A 24250-nucleotide genomic window follows, 5' to 3' on the forward strand; every position below is an offset into this window, starting at 1 on the left:
CGTGCACTGATACCACGTGATATTGTACTCGCGATCCAAAATCGCATGAAACGCAAGGATTTCTCAGGCTACCGTATTTTTCCTATTCTTTTTTCCCACATATATCCACAAGTCTTCATTTTCTTCGGTAGTTCCGTAATAGACTCAAACTCAGTAAAGGATGAAAGAAGTCGGGGCTACATAAAATATGTAAATAAAATATGTAAATAATTACTGTACAATAAGAATTTATTTGAAATAAATATAATAAAGATAAAGAGATAGGGAAATTTAAAACGACACGGTCCCAATACTCTTACAGCATTACAGGTTCGCATTATGTCAGTTGAATGAAGTTTGAATATAGCTGCAATAAAATAACATCCGTCTCCTAAACTACATCGGCTGAATGGAGTTTGATTAAATTGGTCAGCGTGTTTAAATTTAGATCGTTACAATTGCCTGACCCTCGTGGTTTCATAATGTATAGCACCATTCTATAGACAAGCAACTTGCACTTCGAAATGATAATTAATAAAAGCACAATAGAGATGTCAAGATTCCGGACGTGTGTTCATACTTGACTTTGAAAACCTGATGTGTAAAGAAATATTGAACTTTATAATATTAAATAATGAAGTAGGTAAAAATGCACGCAACATTTTTAATGTGAGCTTAACGATTGACGTCAAGCGTAATTAATTTAGATAAAAAAAGATGTATAAATTTCTATTTTCATTTATTCGTTTGCGATAAAATTGAAACACGTGCGATATTTTGCTTTGTACTTTCAACTAGCGTTATATTGATAAAAACCACAAGATAAAATATAAAAGTGATGAATATAATAAATTCATACTATTCGGGTAACAGATCATCCCCGAGTTCTTCATCGCCGAAATCATCGTCTCTCTTTCCGGCAGACGTCATAGGACGAATAGGTAATGGGCCAATGGGATCAACATAAGGAGTGCCTACAGAAAATATTTTACATGCACTTATACTTTAACGTCACTTTATGCAATGTTTCATTAAAAATTGTTTAAAAATTCGATAATAAATTGTAGGATGACTCCCGTCTGGGATTTATTACTATATACAAGGATCGAGAATAGGATGTTCAAAATAGCTAGACTCATCTATCATCTATTCAATCCATTAGGGTAGTTCAACTATCGGTAGATCATTCTTGTTAATGTTCATTTCAGATAAAGCTAAGTAAGCTCTAGTAAATGCTCATTTATCTATTACTTTGCAATGAAATTTACTATTTTTCTACAATGATTTCGATGAAGAATACATACCTGTTTGATCACTAACATCACTTGTCACTTCCGTAATATTTTCAGTTGTGGAAATTCGATTAGGTCGCGTAGTACCAGCACTACTTAAACCTTGATTTTCTCTTCTACTGAATGTGGGACTTGATCTGTGATCTGATAATACGCTGATTCCAGAACCAGTCCGTGATGATGTCCCACTGTTACTCCTTCTTGAACCTATAAATAAATATTAAATACTGTACAATATTATGTTTCGTACAGTTAAAGATATACATCATGTATACCTGGTCTTGCTGATCCTTGTCTGTCCTTCAATTCTTTTGCTTTCTCTGCGCGTTTTAATTCTGTTGCATATAATTGTGCCTCTTTTAAACCTAGATCACTACATAACCGGACCAAGAATTTTAAGCACTCAATATTATCAGGAAATCTGTTATGAATATCTTGATATTCCAAAACAGCCTTATGAAATTGACCAATTCGTCTTAAACATGCAGCGACAAGTAATCGCCATCTTGGTTCATCAGGAGCAAGTTCTACTGCTTTCTTAAAATAAACTAACGCTTTTTCGGCAAGTTGCATTGATACGAAATATGATCCGAGCCAATCTATTACCTCAAAATTGGCGGGGAAGAATCTATAAGACTGTAGAGGTACAAACTTCAACAATATAATAAAAAAATAAAGTAAAATGAAATATTTATATACTTAAGGAGTTTACATCACTATAAAATTGATATGCTTGTTGTTTATCTCCAGCAATATCATAGATTTCGCCTAATTTTTGCAAAACTCCAGGATCGCATGGTATTATACCAAGTAATTGATTGTACCTAATACAAATTCAGATATTACTCACTCAAATTAAAATGAAATTTAAGATATACATATGTAAAATCATAATACCATTCTATTGCTTGGTCTGCGTCGTTCATAAGTTGATATAACTGACCAATTTGATATATTGTTTGTGGATCATGTCTAACAATGTTACGAAGTTTCCAAAAGCATTCCAATGCTTCTTCATACATACTTTGTTTTTTATATACTAATCCTATTAGATGAGATTTCATAAAATAGTTGATACTAATATGTCCTCATTAATAGTAATTACCCAAATTATAAAGAGCTTGCACGTGACTAGCATCCGTATCTAATGCACATAAGAGAAATTCCTTAGCAATATTTAATTCACCCTTTCTAATTGCGCAGGCTGATAAATTAACATAAGCCGCTGCATTATAACTATCCGCATTTCGAGCAATTTCTCCGCATTTTTCGGCTTGATCATAATCCCCTTGCTAAACGTGATATAAGAATTATTTTATCGATACTTTATTCATGATCAATGAAAATCGATATAATTTCTTACAAGAAAATAAATAAATGAAAGCATAGTTGCGGCGGAACTATTAGCTTTACTTTCGCGATTTTCAAACATTTTCAAAGTATCAATAGCCAATTGGGTTTCCCGATTATGTAAAAATACCATAGCTTTACTTATTTCCAAATCAGCAGCTAACAGTCCATAAGCTGAGGACTTTATAGTATCCACACACCTATAGAAAATTTGATTGCAATTACTAATATTTTAAGCAATATGTAAGTCTTACCAAGCAAAGCCAGCTGTAAGTGTGTCCTCAATTACAGGTGCAATGAGTTTTGCAGCACAAAGAATAGTTCTCTCCGCTTCCGATTTTAATTCTTTCTCTAATTTAGATAGGTCATCGTTTTTTAAAATCTCGTTCAATATGTTAGAAGCAACGTCATCCTACGAAATAAGATGCAAAAATTTGAAAAAAGAACCAAGATAAATATTTTATTGGAAATTAATGTACATTTACATTGTGCTCGGTGAGTATTATCAATACTATCAGTACACTTGATTTTGCTACACAAAAGTGTGCAAAAAATTTAGTGCATAAAAGCATAATTATTTTTCAAAAATGTGTTTCTCAATATGATTTAAAGCGCAAGAATAAATATTTATATAGTTATTGAGTGTGGGCAATGCACAGAAAAACACTTTGCATAGTGATATTTTATAACATGCCCAACTCACTGTACTTATATTATATCTGTCCTCCTGATCTATGTTAAGCTGAACCTCTAATAACTCTAAAAATGACCTTTTCATTTTATCCCTATGAGATAATGCAAAATGGCATAAAACAGCATGCAAGCCTGTTTTAAATTCAGCTCTTTCTTTCATGACCCATTCAAAACTATTAGCTGCTTCTTCCAAACGACCCATTTGTACAAATAACATTCCAATGTTATGCATTATTTTTATTCTGCGAATTATTTAGTGAGTTAATATAAATGACAAACATATTAATAACTTAATATTAATAGCTTAACTGATTCTTATGGTAACGCACAATTACTTCATTACCTTAAATCTTTATGAGCTGCTGGAGCTTGATCAAATGCCATTCTATACATTTTAATTGCTTGAGACAATTGTCCCATTTTGACATATATATTTCCCATGTTCACTTTCAATCTAGCACTATTACTGAACATTCTATTCCTTGTTATAGCCTGATAAGTTGCAATGGCTTCAGTAAACATATTATTGTTAGTATACTGAATTGCCAAATTAAAAATGACCTGAAAAATATTAACAGTTTTTTATATACTCCGTAAAACATATTTGAAGAATAACATTTAACCCTTACAGCAAATGTTAAATCTACATTATGATTGTCACTAAGGCCAGCTTGCTCTTGTAATCTAATAAGAGCCCTTTCTCTTGAAGAAGCTTCTCTAGCTCTCTCTAAAGCGACTCTTGCATTGTTTTCATATGCTGCTTGTACTGAACTTTCTATTAGATCCATAATTTTCCTTTCGGCCACTTTTATTTTTTCTTCAGGTCTTTATAAAACATTAAAATATTACTCTTTATCACAAAACTTGTTACAATTTAATTTAATTTTAACAAGAATCATCATAATCTTACGTGTCTTCCTTTCCACTTTCTAAAGATGATGCAGAACCTTTAGTAGTGCTACTCATATTTAACGGATCAAATGGTTGACGGTTGCTGCTAGTGTAACCAGCTCCTCTGACTGCAGTCATTGGTCTTAGTCCACTAGTGGTAGGACGAATTGGTATACCAGTACTACTTCTGTGAAACTAAAAATATATGATGTTAATGTGATATTAAAACAATATTATAAAATATAATATAAAGTAATAACATATTTACTTACTCCAGTTGAAGTACCCAAACGCATAGCACTTCCTGGTACTTTTGGTGTAAACTACGCAATTAAAAAATTTCATTATTTGGAACAATTACTCTATATTATTATATACATATCATTACTTACAATTAATCTTTTTGCATAGCTTGTGTGCAGTGTTTCTTGAAATAATTCATCTTGTTCAAAATCTTTAATACTATATATTGATGGATAATCATTATACCCATCATAAATATCATCATCAATTCGTACATTATTCATTATGAATGTTTCCATAAATTATTATTTTTTTTATTTGTATTTACTCTTCTATAAAACAAATCTATAAATGCAATTTTAAACAAAAATCGTTGAATAGATTTATTAATTCTTAATTGATATTTGATTATACTTTCTTTTTCATTATTATTATTTAAAAATTATTTCATGAAATGAACAGTAAGTGTCACAAGAGACACTACTGTTGATTCATGCGCTAAAGTACAAACAAACCTTATCTAGTTACATCTATGTTCAGAACATCGATGGATTTAAGTTGGTCTTACATCATTATAAGTTTTATTACAATTAATTATAACTTCTTTATAATAACAATCATCGACAGACATCAGATCGTACAATTTTTTCGAAAATAAAAATACACTGCACTGCAATTACATTCAATTACATTTTGCAACGGTACCTAACATTTATTGGTTGGCAATGTAGGCCTTCGTACACTTTTTGGACGACAGATCTATAAAACCATGAACATAATGAAGTCTCGTATAAACTTTACGTAAAAGCAGTAATTCAACGACGTATAACATTTTTTATTCAAAGGGCCAAGTCTTGTAATATAGTTGATTTGCAGAAATATTGAATCTAATAATTTTTTGCTAGCAATTTGACAGTACAATCTGCGTTTCTCACCCAAAAAAGGCGGGGTTGCGCTTTATGCAATAGTGCCAAATAACCTGTTTCATTCGTCCAATAATGTTGATAAATAATCGAATTTGACATGTGTTACGTGATAACAGATAAGTTTCGATACTTCAAATTATGTGAAAACATTTTAATCTTTGACTCGTGTATAATACAGTTCGAGGCTGTATCTGTAATGTGATTTTGAAAACTAATCTTTAAGCAATTTTAAGAAAATGACAACTGAGCAAAGTGGGCACGATCATTCCCTTGCAATTAGACAAGAAATACAACGTTTCGAAAGTGTTCATCCATCAATTTATGCTATTTATGACTTAATAGATCTGGTATCTGATACACACATTGCTAAACAAATCCGTGAACATGTTGTTGCTATTGAAGGTATAATACATATTTCCAAAGAAAGTAATGTATATATGTATTTTTTTTAACATTTCTAAATATGTTTCTCTCACATTACAATAAGTAAGACATTAGTTTTTTGAATTTTTATGAATGAAAATCTTTTGTTAATAGATTCGTTTGTTAATAGTCATGAGTGGACATTAGCTAGAGATGTCCCAGAATTACATTTGGGAATCATTGGTTCATCTGACTCGGGGAAATCTGCTTTAGTTCATAGATATTTAACTGGTTCATTTATGCATGAGGAATCTCCAGAAGGTGGTCGTTTTAAAAAGGAAGTCTTTATCAATGATCAGAGTTATCTCTTGCTAATCAGAGATGAGGGTGGAGTTCCAGAATCACAAGTATATAGAATAAAATATTATATATGCATATATGTATAATTATTTTATAAATATATGTATATTCACAAAAATATATAGTCAGCAAACATATTGTGGATTCATAATAAACATCACTTATTCCAGTTTTCTGCTTGGATAGATGCTTTATTACTTGTATTTAGTTTAGAGAGTGAGGAAAGCTTCTCTATAGTTTGCAGTTTTTATAACAGAATGTGTTCATTTCGAAATATGTCAGAAGTACCAAAAATACTTGTGGGAGTTCAAGGTAATACCTATATTTTTTTCATATTTATGAAAATATTTCTTACTACATTATTTTTTTATCTCTGCGATATACATTAATGTCATTAATATTAAATGATATTTATTAAATTATTTAGATTCAATTAATGATTCTAATCCCCGGGTTATAAAGGATATTAGACCAAGAAAATTGGCATGTGACTTGAGATGTCCTTATTATGAAACATGTGCTGTCTATGGTTTGAATGTTGAAAGAGTATTTCAAGATGGTAAATAGTTCAAAACAATTACCAATATTACACACATGTTTAATTTTATCGTGAAATAATTAATAATGCAGTAGTTTGTGTTAAGTTTGCAGTATATCAACATCGTTCATTTTTGTTGAATTATTTCTTATGTCATTACTATCATGCTGCAGTGACTTTGATGATTATTCTGAGAGTATTCTGAATATTACAGTGTGTCAAAAAATTATACAACATATATCTGCAAAACATTATCGATGTAATGGACAACAAGCAATAGAGAATGAAATAAAGTATCCAGTTCCAATGATTACCAAAAATACACAGTTTCTCACCAAAGAAATGGAAGCAACAAATTCATCAAAATTAAATGTGAGTTGTTATCTTCTCATAATATGTTGCATTGAAAGATTTGTATAACAATTTGTATTTGCCCAGGTATCTGATAAAGATGAAGACACTAGATCATTTCATCATAGTTCTACCCAAAATGATTCTGCAATAATAGGTGATAATTTTCATAATACACAGAATCAACATGGAGATTTTAGATCCTCAATATTAACACCAACCACTATCAGGTTTAGTTTCTATAAGCATATATCTTTTTTTTTAATTACAAAAAATTAAACTTATCTTATTTTTGTAGGAAATTTAGAAGAAAGTCTAATATATTCACCCCATCGAAGAAAGAAAAATATAACATGGGTGAAATGGGTGTTGGTAGAGAAATACCTGTTAAACAAGGATATTTGTTTAAACGCAGTAGTAAATCTTTAAAAGAATGGAAAAAAAAATATGTTACATTGCTAGAAGATGGTCGTTTAACTTATCATTCTAGTTTACATGTAACTATCACGTAATTAAATATTTTTATAAAAAATCATTCATTATGTTTAACAAATTTACATATGTTTCCAGGACTATATGAATGATACTAATGGTAAAGAGATATTATTACAATATGTAACCGTAAAAGTGCCTGGAAAAACGCCTAAAGGTTCTAAGTCATCCAATGCTCAAGGTGCAAAACTATTTGTTTAAATTATTCTACTTTTCAGATTGTAAATAAATTGATTTTATGTATATCTTAATTTGCAGAAGATAGTTTTGAATTTTCTATCATTTCATTAGAAAATAAGACATGGCATTTTGAAGCAAATAATGCCGAAGACAGAGATAGTTGGATTTCAGCTATAGAACAACAAATATTATCGAGTTTACAAAATAGCGATGGTGATAAAAAAAACGAAACTGATGCTTTCAAAATGCACTGTATAAAGAACAAAGTATCGGGAAATGATGCTTGTGTAGATTGTGGTGCAGCTAGTAAGTAGTTTACTTATAAATTTATTAGAATAATCATTTTTTTAGTTTATTTTTAATATTCAGTTTGTAATTCTATTCAATTTTTAGATCCAGACTGGGCTAGCTTAAATCTAGGTGTATTAATGTGCATTGAGTGCTCAGGAATACACAGAAATTTAGGTTCGCATATATCAAAAGTTCGATCTTTGGATTTGGATGATTGGTCGTAAGTGCGATTAGTCATATATTCTTGTATGTTTTGTCGTGTCAGTTTTTTGACATATGTAATAATAAATACAGCAAAATACCATATAACGAAATTAAGAATGTTATGAATAAAAGATTTGTTTTTGAATATATAGTTATACATATAAATACGTATTTATATTAGTACTGCATGCTAACTATGCACGTACAGCATAAAATAGCTTTGACATTAATTTTAGCGCAGGTCAGTTAAGTGTAATGTTAGCCCTTGGTAATGATATAGCAAATAGCGTTTGGGAATATTGTTTAAACGGGAAACAGAAACCAAATTCCGATTCTCTTAGAGAAGAGAAGGAACAATGGATTAGATGGAAATACGAAGATAAAATATTTTTACCACCAATTAATCCAAACATTTCTTTAGGAAAGTTGCTTATTGATTCGGTTTGCCGGTAAATATTTTTAGACTTTTGAATGTAGTGTATTACTATATATTATATATATAATATGTTATGTATACTATAATTTACTGTATTAAATGTAATGTAGGGGTGATATGAGAGCATTTACATTATGCTTAGCCAGATGTAGTTATGAAGATATTAATATGCCTGTCAGTATGGAAGATTTAAGAACGCCTTTGCATTTGGCTTGTGCCACAGGAAATTTAGCTATGGCACAACTTCTAATATGGGTGTGTATTTACTCTTGACCGATTATATATATATATATATATAAATTATAATTGGTCATATATTATTTATTTATCACAATTGGTATATACTTAATTTTATAAAAATTAAGTATGTATATATTATTGAATAATTACAGCATAAAGCAAATCCACAAAATTTAGACCATGAAGGACGTACATGTATGTCGTATGTACGAGCGCTTGAAAGAACGCTTGACAATTCATCGGATTCTATGGAAATGCAGAAACTTCTTGAAGTTCTTGAACAAGCTAGTGTTTCTGGAGTAGATGATGTAGAAACTTCTCAGTATTAAAATTGTTTATATTATGTACTTATTACAAAGTCATGCTTAAAATGACGTAGAGTTGATAATCATTACTGATACTCAGAAAGACAACCAAAGTATGTTAAGTAAATTCGAAGCATTACGGTCTATTAGATAGAAGATTTATATTATATGTGACGATATATATCTTTTTAATGATGGCTATAAAATTCATAAAAAATTTGACCAGATATTTTAACAAATATAACATACTTTGCATATATATTTGTACATTGAAAAGTAGTTTGAATTTAAGAGTATAATTCATATTATATATAAATATATATATTTAACAAGGTTTAGGTCAGTGAAAGTAATGTCTAATAGTAAATTGGAGTGTACATTATCAATGACTGAGAGTACAAACACTCATAAATCTAGTTATATTTATACTGAATACATTTAATGTATTTGAAAAATGCTTTTACAATTTTTATTTTATTAATTATGAATTAAACATATAATTACCTCGCAATATAATTGAATTACCTTTAATACCTGGCCAAATAAAGTTTTCGCTGTTTCTTTATCAAAATTTGTTGGAACCATTATCTTATTTAAATTTATTAGACGAACAAATTGCATTAATCACATGATATCCTTCGCTTATTATACTTGCGTCATCTAAAAAAAAATATCATAAATTTTATGTATGTATTTTCCTAAATATTATATTTTTAGTCTATAAGAGTTTTACCTAAAGGATATATATTCGTTGGAAAAATCGATAACTGGCTATAATATTTAATTGTTGTTAGTTTCGTCAATTTAGATTGAGATGAAAGAGAAATTCTTCTCACACTTGGAATTCTAAAAATAATACATAATTATAGTTATGTAAAAATGATATGATATATTAAATTACTCATACATTAACTTACTCATTTAAATGATTTATTGCCGAAATAGGAAGGGGAAGTGTTAAAGTATAAATTTTATTTTTATGTAAATCACAGCAATTTTGTATTGGTGATTTCTCACTGACATACTGTTTGAATGCACAGCAAAACAAAGTTCTTAGATCGTCATTTGAACATCCTAAATTATTTTGTATTAATAATATAAATTCCAAACATACATGAATTTGTACCAAATATAACAATTTTTTTCTAAAAACACACACATATTTATGTATCTATATATAATAACAATGTAATATATCTTTATTACACATACCTATAGGTATTAACTGTAAACTCATTATAAGATGCATTTTTTAATTTTTGTTGAACATCATGCAATTCACCAAATTTTATATTTGCTAAAATGGATATGTAATCTTTGCATAATTTTTCAAAACCCATATCTATAACATATTCTAATGGTAAACTACCCGATAATAGATGTGAAATTATTTTTTGCTGATGTGGATTGGTAATAATTTTAGCAAATTTTGTTGAGTTTGTAAAATTGACCTAATATATATCAATTAAAAATACCTTTTTTCAGACAAATTTAATACAAAATATAAAATTGATGTTTTTCTTAAATATTTATATTATACCTGTGGCAAACAGTCATTTATTATAATTTCTTCAAGCACTGTATGAATACATTTTGTCATTTCAAAATAATTTGAATTTTCTGTAAGTGTTAATATTATTTTAAATATTAATAAATATTAAAATATGTATACAAATATATTAAATAAGATATACTCACTTATTAATAATTCCCATAAAAAATCTGTAAAATCCAAATTGTATCTAAATGATAGACTTTCTATACATTGATGGATTTTCATATCATTTTCTGTATTTTCTTCATTCGAAAAATTAGTTTTATGTTTCTTAGTGTCACTAGTATTTCTAAAACTGTGATCTCCACTTAATAAAAGATTTAAATTGTTCAGTATTGTAACAAATTCCTATTTTGAGTAATTATAAAAACATTACTAAAATTTAAAATGCCACATAAATATTATAAATACAAAAATTTTGAAATACCTCTTCATATGGATTAATAAAATCATGTGGGAATTTCAAAGGAACTGAATTATAAGAATCTTCATTTTTTGTATAATTTTCCACTATATTCAGATATTGATTTAACAATAATAGTTGTTTCCATAATTCTTTCAAAGGACTATTATTTGAGTTTGTAGCAATTTGAGCAATCTAAGCAAAACATGAAATAATTAGAAAGTATCTTTAATCTATTTTAGTTAATTACTCTTTTCTTACTATAATATTTTTAGATGTTCTTGTGGGTGTACTTGATAAACTACAGGTGTCTACTTCAACACTTAAACTCCCTTCAAAGTTACTTATATTTTTATCTTTGACAATTATTTCTTCTTTTGTTCCAAACAAATCAAAAATATTAAATGCAGAAACAATAATCTAGATGAATCAAATTAAATTACAAATATTGTATTATATTACAGTTGTTCATCAAAGAGGAATACTAACATCTTGCTCACATGCACGTGAAAGTTGCAAGTGTTCTTGAAATATTTCAGAGGAACAGTTTTTAACAGTTTCGTAAGTTTCATTATCAACTGTACAAGCTTCTATGGTTGTAAACCATTCTCCTTCAATTATTGCACCTAACAATTTGCTTCTCTTATGATCTTTGCTGTCGCAAAGTGCAAATATTGGAGGAAAAGAATCATTTATGAAGTCAATACATACATTCAATGCTATGCTAAAATGAGATCATACTCTGTAATTGTTACTAATTCTATTTATAGTATAGAGATCATTCTTAATGTAATACCATGCTTCTGTTCTACTCAGTGGTAAATACTTTTCTTCTCCTTCATACCAATTTTGCTTTACCAAAATTGTGCTATCTTCAAAATCATCTTCTCCTTTGAATGAATACTTCAAAGGTGATCCAGTGAGATCAAGCTCTAAAATAATTGAGAAATTTTTATAGTAATAACTGAAAAGAAATTTGATTATGTAAAGAACTTACGACTAGTTTCATCATTATCAGTACGTTTCGTACAATCATTGATAGACTCAGATGCCTAATAAAATAATAAAAAACATATTTACTAAATTGTACTGTCCTAAAAATGATAAAATCACAAGCACAAATCACAGCACAACGTACTTTTTTGTACAAAATAAAATACGGCGTATTTTTGAACTTTGGAAAAATACGATTTACATATGACAAAGAAATGTTATCTATCTTTACAGAAGGAGCCAAATTATTTCGCAACGTCTCAAGTTCAAGCATTATAATTATAATCCAAATAGCATTAATTATAATCCAAAGTCGAAAAGCAATTTATTCCATTCTATCTCGAATTGTTCGAACAATATTTGAATTGCAATTTCAAACGTTATTTGAAATATTGCGTTCAACAATACATCATAATTTAATATCGATTAAGCTACATTTCTATGTGCTATTGTACGATTCCAGATTTCAATTTTCAAAATTAATATTCACGTAATTTTACACACATACATATTTGTCTGTCGTAAATATAATTTTTACTATGCAGTTAATAAAAAACACGTGTAACATGTACGAATACATGGAAGGACGATGTTTTGTCGACTTTTGGAACGGCGTTGAGGTATTCGTTGTTCCTTTAATCCACAGATAGGCCGTTTCGCGTTTGCGCTACTTACAGTAGGTGACATCGATATGTCAATACTTGTAATGTACTAAACTTCGAAAAGAATATGATGTCGTAAAAACAGACGAAGACACCCAAAAAATAATTGTAGTTACGTATAGTGGTTAGGTTATGAAAAAATCGAGCAAATATTGGACAGGTGTGGGTAACATTTCAACGGTGTGTTTATTCGACTCAAAGAGGGACCGTGAGGACCTCGAAGACAGTCTTCCAGATATTTATATGAAGGAACAAGACATTCCTGAATATTTGGAAGGCTGTGGGCTGACCACCTGCACAGCCGCCGATATGCCTGAGGACGTGGATGTCCTACAGGACAGTAAAGAGCAGACGAAGGAGAAAAAATTATCGTCCGCGTCCATAGCTGGACCCGACACCAAAAAGACGGTAACTGTCAAACACCCGGAGTCGAATAAACCGAAGCCGACGACGAAGAAGGGCAAACCGTTACAGGCGGATCTAGACATCTCGAAAGAATTTACCAGATGTAGGGATGAGTATCTAGAACGGTTGGATTTAAGTAAATCGAATATTACTCATCTGCCTAGCACGGTGCGGGACTTGACGCATTTGGTCGAGTTTTATCTCTACGGGAATAAACTCGTCACGTTGCCGTTAGAGATCGGTTGCCTTGCAAATTTGGAAACATTGGCACTGAGTGAGAACTCTTTGACAAGCTTGCCGAACACATTAGAGAATCTGAAGTCTTTGAGAGTACTTGATTTAAGGCACAACAAATTGAGCGAAATACCCGATGTCGTGTACAAATTGACAAATCTCGCGACGTTGTTTTTACGCTTCAATCGGGTCCGATACGTAAGTGATGACATACGAAATTTAACGAATTTGACAACGTTGAGCCTGAGAGAGAACAAAATCAGAGAACTTCCTGCTGGTATTGGCAAATTGGTCAATTTGATAACATTCGATGTTTCTCACAATCATTTGGAACATTTGCCCGAGGAAATTGGGAATTGTGTCCAGTTGTCTACACTTGATTTACAACACAATGAGCTTCTCGATATTCCAGATACAATTGGGAATTTAGTCTCATTGACAAGACTAGGACTTAGATACAACAGATTAACTAGCATCCCAAAATCTCTGGCAAATTGTAAACTAATGGATGAGTTTAGCGTAGAAGGAAACCAAGTATCTCAATTACCAGATGGTCTTCTTGCGAGTCTCTCTGAGTTGACAACAATCACATTGTCCAGGAATGCTTTTACCGCGTACCCATCGGGAGGACCAGCTCAGTTCACAAATGTTTATAACATCAATCTTGAGCACAATAAAATAGATAAAATACCTTATGGTATTTTTTCTAGAGCAAAAAACCTTGCAAAATTGAACATGAAAGAAAATCAATTGACTGCTTTGCCATTGGATATTGGTACATGGGTCAATATGGTTGAATTGAATTTGGGTACAAATCAACTTGCAAAGATTCCTGATGACATTCAATGCCTTCAAAATTTAGAAGTGTTGATACTTTCTAACAATGTATTAAAACGTATTCCTGCCAGCATAGCAAACTTGCGTAAACTCAGAGTGCTAGACCTTGAAGAAAATAAAATTGAATTTTTACCCAATGAAATTGGTTTTCTAAGGGACTTACAGAAGTTAATTTTACAATCTAACCAGGTAACTTCATTGCCAAGGGCGATTGGTCATTTAACAAATTTAACATATTTGAGTGTTGGAGAGAACAATTTAAATTATTTACCTGAAGAAATTGGTACACTAGAAAATTTAGATTCACTTTATATAAATGACAATGCTAACTTACACAATTTGCCATTTGAATTAGCTTTATGCTCAAATCTCAGTATTATGTCAATTGAAAATTGTCCACTTTCTCAAATACCACCAGAAATAGTTGCAGGAGGACCTTCATTAGTGATCCAGTTTTTGAAAATGCAAGGACCTTATCGATCCATGTAACAAAATTAAAAAAAGATTATTTCCTGTATTATTTAGATGTCGATTCTTAAGAGTGATACAAAAGCAAATGATATTTGATACCAATATTTATTAACACTACATTCTCACTGTAATGATTTCACATGAATAAAAATTATATAAATATTATGGATATATAATATATGAAAATGTGGATATATGATATATGAAATTGTGCATATATTTGTATTCTCTATAAGATAAATAATGAATAATCACATGTCTGCGATACATTTTCAGTATGAAGAAAAAGAAACATAAAATATTGTAAAATTGGTGCTGATTTGAAAATATGCACAACAAATAGAACTACAAGAGAATAAAGTCATAATGAAGTATTTTAGATATAGTAATAACATAAATTATACTCACACTTTATTAATATAATATATGTAGTTTTATGATATTTTATTCATTTATTCAGTTCATTTTATGTATATTATTTAGTGATATTATAAAATGTAATATATCTTAATTTGCATGCAATATACTGTTTTACCATTTTACATTATAGTATGCATCATAGTTATCTTATAACTTCAGAAATTAATATCTAGTATTTACATAGAAGATTCACTGAGTTTACAAGTTTGTTACATGGAAATACTATTTTTAGAGACATAATTATTTTTAGAATTTACTATAAAGTAAACTATAATGGAATATAATGGAATATAAGATAATATTATCAATTGAAGGAATATAATTAAGAATCGGCATCAATAATTTTACATTTTAGTTATTGCTATTCATTGCCATACAAACAAGATATTTTGATGAAAAAATTTTTAGTGATAAGTTTATCTTGTATTATAGTGTGAAAGTATATACTATTAGTTATTTTATGTTATATTATAGGAGCTTCAATTGTGAGAGGTTTTACAAGAAACCACTCTTCCAAAATGCAAAAAACATGTATTTATATAATTTAGCATACTATAATGAATAAGGTATTATTTTTTTATTTTTAAGACTAAACATAGACAGTTTTATATTTAAACATTCTGAACAACTATAAAAAAATATATTTTTTTCACATTTATTGAATAAATTGCAATATTCAGTGGCAATTATAATATATACATTTATCTATACCTGTGTATGTTTACAAAAGAGTTAAAATTTGCGCCATTTTTTAATTAATGTACTAATTAGTGCAATTAAAATTTTTAATTGAATCATTAGTATGCTCTCATCAGATGAAGGAGCTGCCAAATATAAGCATTCTATTATCTACTTTTAATATCATATTATTACGAGATCAGTTTTTGCTAAGTTCCATATATGCTATCTTTTGAAATTAAAATTAAGTATTTTCATTGATTATAAAATTTTTATCTTTTCTTTGCACAAAAATGTAGTGCCAATATCAATTACAAATAATATATATATATATGTATATATATATATGTGTGTGTGTGTGTTTTATATTGGATTCATAATTGTAACAGTTGATTGGATTTTATTTATAGCCAACAATATATTGATTTTTTAAAACATGTTATATGTTCTTACACTCATATACCCGATACCATTTTGTTTAAAAACTAATAATGTAATCATAAAAATTTAATTTATAATCTATTTTATTTTAACTATGCAATGGCTGTGCAATAAGAAATTAAATAATTAGCACAATTTATTTGTATATGTGGTTGTATTAATTGTGATTCAAAATAATATTATATTAATATATTGGAAGTTAGCAAGCAGATATTTTGTATCCTTTAATTATTTCAATATATTGTAGGCATTGATATTTATATTACTATATTTTTGTTAATCAGTAAAGGTTATAGGTGTTGAAACATTATTGTGTGTGATATAAGTAAATTCTACTATTCATAGATCTTACTTCAATTTTATTAAGTTATAATATTTTACAAATGAAAATAGAAACTTAGTAATTTTGAGAATTATTAAACTATATAAAACATACAATGGAACTTAGCAAACTTTCAATATAATTAAGAGAAAGTATGTCTATTCTGTAATTATTCATTGTCATAAATGTATGATTTATTATGTGTCTATTTACACAATTTTTCTATACTAGTTCTGTTTCAACTACAATGTCATGTAACGTATTTATATTAAACTTTGTCTTTCAAAGCTCTACAATTTGTCCATGAAATAAAGACATAAAATAATATTGTACAAGTGAGATTTTATCTAACTTGATGTTAAAATTTTTTCTTTATGCAATAAAACAAATAACAAATTTCATAGATGACATCACTAATATAAGTTTTACGGTATTAAATAATAACTTATAAATTAATTGAAGTTACAGATATCAATGTCAATTTATTCAATGTAAATTTCATGTTAAATTGCTTACCTTTGTATTATCTATCTTTGTTATAAAAAATAATAGTTGTGTATATAATTTACAAAATATCAAACATTTATCTTCTTTATTAAATATACAAAGTATTAGGATTAAAATATTATTTTCTTTTAACAATATATGTGTATGTTTAAAACACATTGAAATATTAAATGAATATCAGAATATATGCAAAAGTTGCCAAAAGAAATGCTACAATACAAATTGTTGTGATAAACTGTTCAACAGTTTTAAAATACATAAGTAATACTATAGTATAATTGGAAAATGATTAAATTTGTATGGAAACTTAAAATAAATTACTTCTGAAATTATAATCTTGTTGAATAGTCTATCAAATGCGATATTATGTATATAATTTTAAAATGATATTAATGTAATTTTATATGACTATATAGGATGCTGTATATTTCTAAATATATGATTATAACATAAACATATTTGAAAATTTGATTTTGTTACAATTGTTTAATACTGAAATTAATTTATAGAAAAGCTTTATTAATATTTTTCGCAATATTACAATTATACTGCATTATTTTCAAAAAATACTTTTATAAATACATTAATTCAATTCTCTTATTCCGAATTCCTTACATTTTTTTTCAAATTTAAGGGATATAAGACTTTGTTTTTTCATAATAAATCTGCCAAATTTTATATGTTTGGTGTTATAATGCTGTAATTAAAAATACAATGAGAAATGTAATCTTATAAATCATATAACAAATAATAGCTATATTACATATACATATACCTCTTTAGGTTTCTCAATAATTTTAGATGAAGAAGGCAGTTTATTTTCAATTAAAATATTATCACGAAAATTAAATTTTTTGAACAATTTTTTTGCACTCGTAAATCCTTCGATCACATTCGTATTTAATTTCCGATTTGTCATAGTATTACGTGTATTGAGAAGATTTTCTGATGTAGTTATTAATCTAAAATTAATATGCATAAATCACTTCTTAATTGGAAATAGCAAAGTAATATCTATGAATTTGATAATACTTTAAGAGTTCCGCTATTTCTTCCGAAAATGATTTTAAATTATCCAAAGTAGATTTGCAGTGTCTTAACTCGGTTTCTGTATTTTTGTTACAAATAAGCATTATCTCGTTATTGATAATATTAATTTCGTCTTTTAATTTCAATATTTCATCACATATATCGATTTTAGTTGAATTTTTATCAGTTACAGTATTATATTTACATTCGTGACGTTCATTTACTTTTGTAATATTTACTTTTGGATTGAAAAAAGAATTAAAATTATGTCTCAAGGAAAAATTCCAAATTTCATTACAAAATTCATCTTCTGTAATCCATACTTTGTAATTTATATTATCCTTTAAAGTAAAACAACGTTAAAATAAATGTAAAGCAAATGTCTATATATATATTTACACACTTAATAAATAAAATTTAAAACCAACAATGTACCAAGTCTTTATATTTTTCTTTGAGTATTTCTTTTTTCAGTTGAAGGACGTTAATTTTTGTAGTTAAAATGTGTCTAATAATCTGTAGTTCTGTACTCTTATTAATATAATTCATCAAATGTAAATCGTACTCTTCCTTATTTAAAGAAATCATGACTTCTTAATGAAATACATGCAAATGTTTCATATTCATATATGTCATATAGTTAAATCTATATTATATATTGTATTGTTTATAACATGATTACGAATAATATACATATGTATGTGCTGATACTAATTAAGGATGTTGTTTTTTTAGAAAAAACATCTAAAAATATATATTTACTGTAATTCATTTCATAAACTGATTTATTAAATATATATATATATATCTCTCTGAAAAGAATTTTATATTTTTTTCTTCTTTTTCTTTCAATCTGTGGGACCATATATAACGTCTGATTGGTGGTTTCTATTAAAGGTAGTTTCAAATAACCTATCATGTACCTTCAAAAGCAATTACGCTTTGTCTTATGGCGTGTTGGAAGCTTGTCCAGTGAAGTAACCTATTTCATGTAAACAAACTTCATTTAAATCATATTCGTGATCGGATATGAACTATTAACGAATTAAATATTATAAAGTATGAAAATAAATATAATATGAATTCAAACGGGCTAAAAGTATTAAAGAAAAAGTTAGTATAAAATTGAAAAGTTTTGTGAGATTCCTTTGTCTCTCAATCATTTTACTAATTTGTTTCTCATAAATTATTATAATTGAGGGATAATGGATAACATAGCGGTATAAATATAATTGATTCAAGTCATTTTATATTTACAGCAATTCTTGTCCACAAAAAGTACAATGTCAAAAATGTCTAGAAATGGGACATTGGAGTTATGAATGTAAAGGGAAACGAAAATATTTACATAGATCTTCGCGCACAACACAGTTAAAGAGAGCTCTGCAAAAGCAACAAGAATCTAACAGGTAAGATTGCAAAAAAGTGATTAAATCAATAAATTTCAAGGTTTAAGGATTCATAATGTTACATTATACATATTTACAGTGAAGAACAGAAGAAAGAAGTAAAGAAAAGTTTACAAAAAAGAAGTCGTTTACAAAAAAAAATGAAAGGAGAATCTAGTAGTTCCAGTACTGATAGCAGCAGTTCCAGTAGTAGTAATGATAGCAGTAGCAGTAGCTCATCTTCAGACAGTGAATCAGATTCTACTGATAGTGTTTCCAGCAGTAGCAGTGGTAGCAGTAGCAGTAGCAGTAGCAGCAGCAATAGTAGCAGTAGTAAAAGTAGTAATCATTCTAACAGTTTTCTATTTTCAAAAAAGACATCCTAACTAAACAATTCTAGATAAAAAAAATAAAAAAGACCTTATTATATATTCATTTTTTAAATATTTGTGAAATACTTTACCAATTCATACATATTAATAAAGATGTGTATGATAATTTTGTTATAAAAAATTAAGATGACTAAGTACTTATCTGTAACATATCTTTTAAATATATTTTAAATAATAATTTATATAATGCAGCTTATAATAAGAATTTTATTATTTCTACTATGATACCCTCCTAGTTATATCAGGTATTTATAAATGAAAGAGATCATAATTTTGTACTAATAACTTTTTCATAAATTAAGGAGTATTTATTACAAAATCAAAAGCGTGAAATATAAATATTAAGGAATTAATGAAAATAATTTTTTATTGAACTATTCGTAATATAATTCGTTGTAAAAAATTTACGTTTATATGATAATATGCTGTAAATAAAATTACGATTGTATTCTTATTATTTTAGTGTTTGATTAGTCATCAATCCCTTCAGGAAGCGTTTGTATTATTACTTTCCTTTTTGAATCATAAAGAAAATTATTTGATTTGAAAATGTCACTTTCATAAAATGAATGGAGATTGTATATATCGATTTGTTTAGCCTAAAATAAAATGATGATATTAATATAATGAGGTTTATAAATTTATGAAAAAAAAAAAAAAAATAGATAATACATACTCTATCCAATAAATCTTTTTCTGAAATTTCAATTGTTGTAATACGACTTCCACGTATTGCTTTTTGAAATGCTAAAGTATCTAACGTAAGTTGTCTAAGTATATAATATAGAAGTTCACTATGATCTTTCTTATATGATAAATATTTCTGGAATGTCTAAAAAAATAGTAGAATATTTATTATAGTTTTAATAAAATCATTCATTATTGTTTACGATCATTAAACATACCTGGCGCATACTTTTCATTACTGAATATTTCTGTGTATCAACAAAACTATCAAGCATCATTCTGATGGCAAGATTAATATCACTTTCTTGAACGTGATCACGTAAATGTATTTTAGCGCTTGCTTCAGCCATACGTATAATGCTTTCTATATGTCGTACAGTAATTGGTAAACTTCCAGTGGCCTATTAATTGTCAGAATAAAGTTTGTAAAGTTGTATTATAAGAATTATAAATACTTTTAACTTACCAAACTCTCTTGTCTTAATTGACTGTATAATTTTGCTACTTTATCTTGATCAATGTTTGTTAACTTAGGATGAATATTTTGTCGCGCGTAAACTATATATTTTTTTAAAAGGTCTTGTGGAATAGATATATCATTTGTATTTTCCTGTACTGATGTTACTTTTCCTGTATTTGACGGATGATGCTTGATATGAGAATTTACAACAAATTTAGCTAAATGTCGGTCTTGCATAGGATCTATTTCATCTTTTACTACACAAAGAATGTCAAAACGAGACAGAATTGGTTCTGATAAATCTACCTAATTAAAAAGATTATAACATAATTATAACTTGCATGATATAAATATATGTATACTTCTTTATTTTATGTTATATCTTACGTTTTCTGAAAACGTCATACTAGCATCATATCTGCCTCCAATGGGATTGGATGCAGCTATTACTGAACACCTAGCATTAAGCGATGTGACTATTCCAACTTTTGAAATAGAAATACTTTGTTGTTCCATAGCTTCGTGAATAGATGTTCTATCTTGATCATTCATCTAAAAATACAATAATAATTATGTCATCATAAACATTTTATACAAAATATACCTTATCGAATTCATCAATAAGACAAATTCCTTGGTCAGCAAGAACCAAGGCGCCAGCTTCTAATGTCCACTCTCGTGTAGTTGGTGACCTTCGTACAAAAGCAGTCAATCCCACAGCTGAAGCTCCTTGACCTGTTGCAAATACTGATCTTGGTGCAATTTTTTCGACATATTTCAAGAATTGAGATTTAGCTGTTCCTGGATCTCCACATAATAACACATTAATGTCTCCTCTTACTTTATGTTTGTTACCTATGTAATTGTGATTTTTATTGAATAGTATTCTTAAAATACATACAAAATAGATAGAAATAAAAATACCAGGATTTTTTGATTCTCCTCCAAATATTGCTAAAGCTAAAGCTCTTTTTATGTATTCATGACTATAAATCGAAGGCGCAATACTTGCGACAATGCGATCCATAATTTGATGATCTTTACTTAAATTAATAATAGAAGAAATATCTTCTTCAGTTAAAGATTCTACAATTTCCTTTGAATCTTTCACTATTAAATGATTAGCAAGAAGAACCGTTGCAAATACAGGAAAACCCTTAAACCCGAAATAAATGTTAATTAATTAATATAAAATTCTGAAATAATTACAGGTAAATATTTTTTACCTGCTCTGTGTTCAAAGAACCATCGTAATTATTTGTATAAATAGCGGTAACGTCTACTTCATCTCCAGGTTTACAACGATCACAGAGATCTGATAGAAGAATACATTCTTTGCTTCTAGGTATTCTTCCTGCAGGAATTTTACCTGGTGATTCTTGAATTGTAATTTTTTGATAGTTTCTGTATATTGTTTGTTCCATGTTAATCTGTAATTAGTTTTACTATATTCATAGATTTTACTATATATTACATAAATAATATTATTTAACATTTATATTTACCATAAAAGGTCCAATGCTTTGACATTCAGGGCATGAACCTGGCTTAACTTCAGTATTTTGATTTTGTACAAAAGGACCAAGTACATATCCACATTTTGTACAATCATATTTTACAACAGATAATTGTGGAAGTACTCCTGTAGTTGCAGTAACAACTCCTAGAGTACGTACTAGTTGATTCAAATGTAATTTCCTAATTTTTATCATAAACGATATGTAATATTTTTGAGTAAATTATTTTTCTCAATATATAACTATATTTTACCTAAACGTGCGAATTTCTTCTATTAATGGCAGCTCTGATATTCTGACATGAATTTCACCAGTAACTCTTTCATAGCTGGGAAATATATTTAATACTAGTTCCTTTGCAACTTCATCAAATATTTCTAACATTTGAAATGGTGCTTCTGGTAGAAAATAAGCCAAAACATGCTCTTTACTAGCAAGAATAGGAAATTCCACAATAAAGCTAGACTATTAAAAAATAATATAAATATTTTTTATGCCTTAACACGAGGATTATTAGTATTAATAATATAAAAATATTACTTGATTACTCTCACACATATGACGAATTCGCTCTTTATACATATATTGTCCTTTTGAATTAGTATGTGTACGAAGAAAACTTTTAAAACGATTAGAAATTTCAGTTTTTGGTCCTAACATAGATACCCACTCTTTAATTGAATGGCCTTTTGTATCTTCTAAATTTTCAATAGATTCAATCATCTATGATAAAAATAAATATTATTATTAATATAATAGAATAAGTTTTACAATAACATAAGAAGCAAGAAAAAGCCTTACCTCTACGTCTTCAATTTCACCCACTGCTGCTTTCTCAGCCATACGTCTCTTACGGGCCTGTGTTTCTTCTTCGTCACTTTCATCTTGAATATGATCAAAGATATGTTATACTATATTTGGAAAAAGATATATTAATTATATTATTACAAAAGCTAGACTATACCATAAAGTAAATATCTATCATCTCTAATAATCCCTGCTGCTCTGTCTCTTTTAAGCATAGCAGTTTCAGCAGCTACACGTTCTCCTTGAGACATTTCTGAATACTCCTCATCATCCACTACATCTGGATCGTATCTATCTAATGCTGGCATAGGTCGATAATCACTGAAATATCTAAAACTTAATACATGTATGTTCTTTTTGAATATGGAAAAATTTTAAAAACTTTACGCTTCCATGTTGTCCCCAAATAATTCTTCTCCTTCTTCTTCTCCTTCTCCCTGATTAACATCATTATCATTACCAAGTAAATCAGCTTCATCCTCAAATGGTTCATCTATATCTGGTGCAGGAGATGTCATTGCCTCTGTATGTCTATCAGAGCGTGCTGGGCTGCTAGAATCCTAACAAAAATACAATTAGAAGATTTAGATTATATCAATAGAAGATTTAGCAGAAAATAATACAAGAACTAGAATAATACATAAAGAAAAAAGAAATGTGTTGGGAAGGAATTTAGACTAATGTATACATTTGTAATGATTTAAAAATTACATAGTTCCTAATATCTTACCATTGTACTTGTGTTAAAATAATTAGAATGCAATAACTATTAAACAAATTCCTGTATGTAGATACAAAATAGATCTCAAATAACACTTCCTTCGTTCTGTTTTCAGACTTAAACTGAAAAGTAAGAATTGGCGGGAATTTCTTTTAGATCATACTTATGCCAACAATTCTCAATAAAT

At 28.2% G+C, this 24250-nt stretch overlaps 7 protein-coding genes across 12 annotated transcripts; 3 read left to right on the plus strand and 4 right to left on the minus strand.

The window, feature by feature from the left end:
• Positions 1-210: 210 nt before the first annotated feature.
• On the minus strand, positions 211-4974 carry LOC122539116 (intraflagellar transport protein 88 homolog). 2 transcript variants are annotated; one of them, XM_043673769.1, is made up of 15 exons: positions 4598-4974; positions 4478-4528; positions 4225-4400; positions 3944-4139; positions 3658-3875; positions 3325-3556; positions 2876-3033; positions 2635-2821; positions 2377-2563; positions 2169-2316; positions 1984-2095; positions 1547-1907; positions 1284-1478; positions 839-953; positions 211-573 (listed from the first exon to the last, which is right to left on the minus strand). In XM_043673769.1, coding segments are annotated over exons 1-15 (2487 nt in total). In that variant the 5' UTR covers positions 4748-4974; the 3' UTR covers positions 211-572. The 2 variants fall into 2 exon arrangements, with proteins under 2 accessions (XP_043529704.1, XP_043529703.1); XM_043673768.1 differs by lacking the exon at positions 211-573 and having other exon boundaries at positions 702-953.
• An 11-nt stretch (positions 4975-4985) lies between these two features.
• LOC122539117 (centaurin-gamma-1A) lies at positions 4986-9420 on the plus strand. Of its 3 annotated transcripts, none has more exons than XM_043673771.1 (13): positions 4986-5005; positions 5912-6144; positions 6268-6409; positions 6525-6656; positions 6850-7007; positions 7074-7216; positions 7285-7483; positions 7557-7659; positions 7737-7964; positions 8052-8169; positions 8390-8602; positions 8700-8844; positions 8982-9420. In XM_043673771.1, exons 1-13 carry the CDS (start codon positions 4996-4998, stop codon positions 9156-9158), a joined length of 2001 nt encoding a protein of 666 aa, XP_043529706.1. In that variant the 5' UTR covers positions 4986-4995; the 3' UTR covers positions 9159-9420. The 3 variants fall into 3 exon arrangements, with proteins under 3 accessions (XP_043529706.1, XP_043529705.1, XP_043529707.1); XM_043673770.1 differs by lacking the exon at positions 4986-5005 and adding an exon at positions 5243-5776; XM_043673772.1 differs by lacking the exon at positions 4986-5005 and adding an exon at positions 5638-5776 and having other exon boundaries at positions 5928-6144.
• A 20-nt stretch (positions 9421-9440) lies between these two features.
• Positions 9441-12665, minus strand: LOC122539119 (protein zwilch homolog). 3 transcript variants are annotated; one of them, XM_043673776.1, is made up of 12 exons: positions 12231-12496; positions 12090-12144; positions 11889-12024; positions 11582-11747; positions 11354-11512; positions 11117-11287; positions 10833-11037; positions 10675-10754; positions 10347-10585; positions 10052-10279; positions 9868-9980; positions 9441-9794 (listed from the first exon to the last, which is right to left on the minus strand). In XM_043673776.1, the coding sequence occupies exons 1-12, from the start codon at positions 12357-12359 to the stop codon at positions 9724-9726; spliced, it is 1752 nt and encodes a 583-aa protein (XP_043529711.1). In that variant the 5' UTR covers positions 12360-12496; the 3' UTR covers positions 9441-9723. The 3 variants fall into 3 exon arrangements, with proteins under 3 accessions (XP_043529711.1, XP_043529710.1, XP_043529709.1); XM_043673775.1 differs by lacking the exon at positions 12231-12496 and adding an exon at positions 12594-12665 and having other exon boundaries at positions 9444-9794; positions 11582-11816; XM_043673774.1 differs by having other exon boundaries at positions 9445-9794; positions 11582-11816; positions 12231-12494.
• A 182-nt stretch (positions 12666-12847) lies between these two features.
• Positions 12848-17520, plus strand: LOC122539118 (leucine-rich repeat protein soc-2 homolog). The gene has a single exon (XM_043673773.1). The coding sequence runs from the start codon at positions 12880-12882 to the stop codon at positions 14710-14712; it is 1833 nt and encodes a 610-aa protein (XP_043529708.1). The 5' UTR covers positions 12848-12879; the 3' UTR covers positions 14713-17520.
• A 125-nt stretch (positions 17521-17645) lies between these two features.
• LOC122539138 lies at positions 17646-18737 on the minus strand. The gene is made up of 4 exons (XM_043673809.1): positions 18527-18737; positions 18095-18432; positions 17838-18024; positions 17646-17759 (listed from the first exon to the last, which is right to left on the minus strand). The coding sequence occupies exons 1-4, from the start codon at positions 18677-18679 to the stop codon at positions 17646-17648; spliced, it is 792 nt and encodes a 263-aa protein (XP_043529744.1). The 5' UTR covers positions 18680-18737.
• Positions 18738-18997: 260 nt separating this feature from the next.
• LOC122539105 (zinc finger CCHC domain-containing protein 10-like) lies at positions 18998-20067 on the plus strand. Its single transcript, XM_043673742.1, has 3 exons — positions 18998-19204; positions 19351-19500; positions 19580-20067. Exons 1-3 carry the CDS (start codon positions 19170-19172, stop codon positions 19863-19865), a joined length of 471 nt encoding a protein of 156 aa, XP_043529677.1. The 5' UTR covers positions 18998-19169; the 3' UTR covers positions 19866-20067.
• Positions 20068-20267: 200 nt separating this feature from the next.
• On the minus strand, positions 20268-24216 carry LOC122539096 (DNA replication licensing factor Mcm2). The gene is made up of 15 exons (XM_043673724.1): positions 24073-24216; positions 23730-23902; positions 23500-23663; positions 23337-23419; positions 23076-23258; positions 22789-23000; positions 22524-22716; positions 22245-22448; positions 21943-22174; positions 21623-21873; positions 21406-21570; positions 21025-21324; positions 20777-20959; positions 20548-20703; positions 20268-20470 (listed from the first exon to the last, which is right to left on the minus strand). The coding sequence occupies exons 1-15, from the start codon at positions 24073-24075 to the stop codon at positions 20342-20344; spliced, it is 2631 nt and encodes an 876-aa protein (XP_043529659.1). The 5' UTR covers positions 24076-24216; the 3' UTR covers positions 20268-20341.
• Positions 24217-24250: the final 34 nt, after the last annotated feature.

The sequence above is a fragment of the Frieseomelitta varia genome, unplaced genomic scaffold (assembly GCF_011392965.1).
Source record: "Frieseomelitta varia isolate USP_RPSP 00005682 unplaced genomic scaffold, Fvar_1.2 scaffold_191, whole genome shotgun sequence".
NCBI lineage: Eukaryota > Metazoa > Arthropoda > Insecta > Hymenoptera > Apidae > Frieseomelitta > Frieseomelitta varia.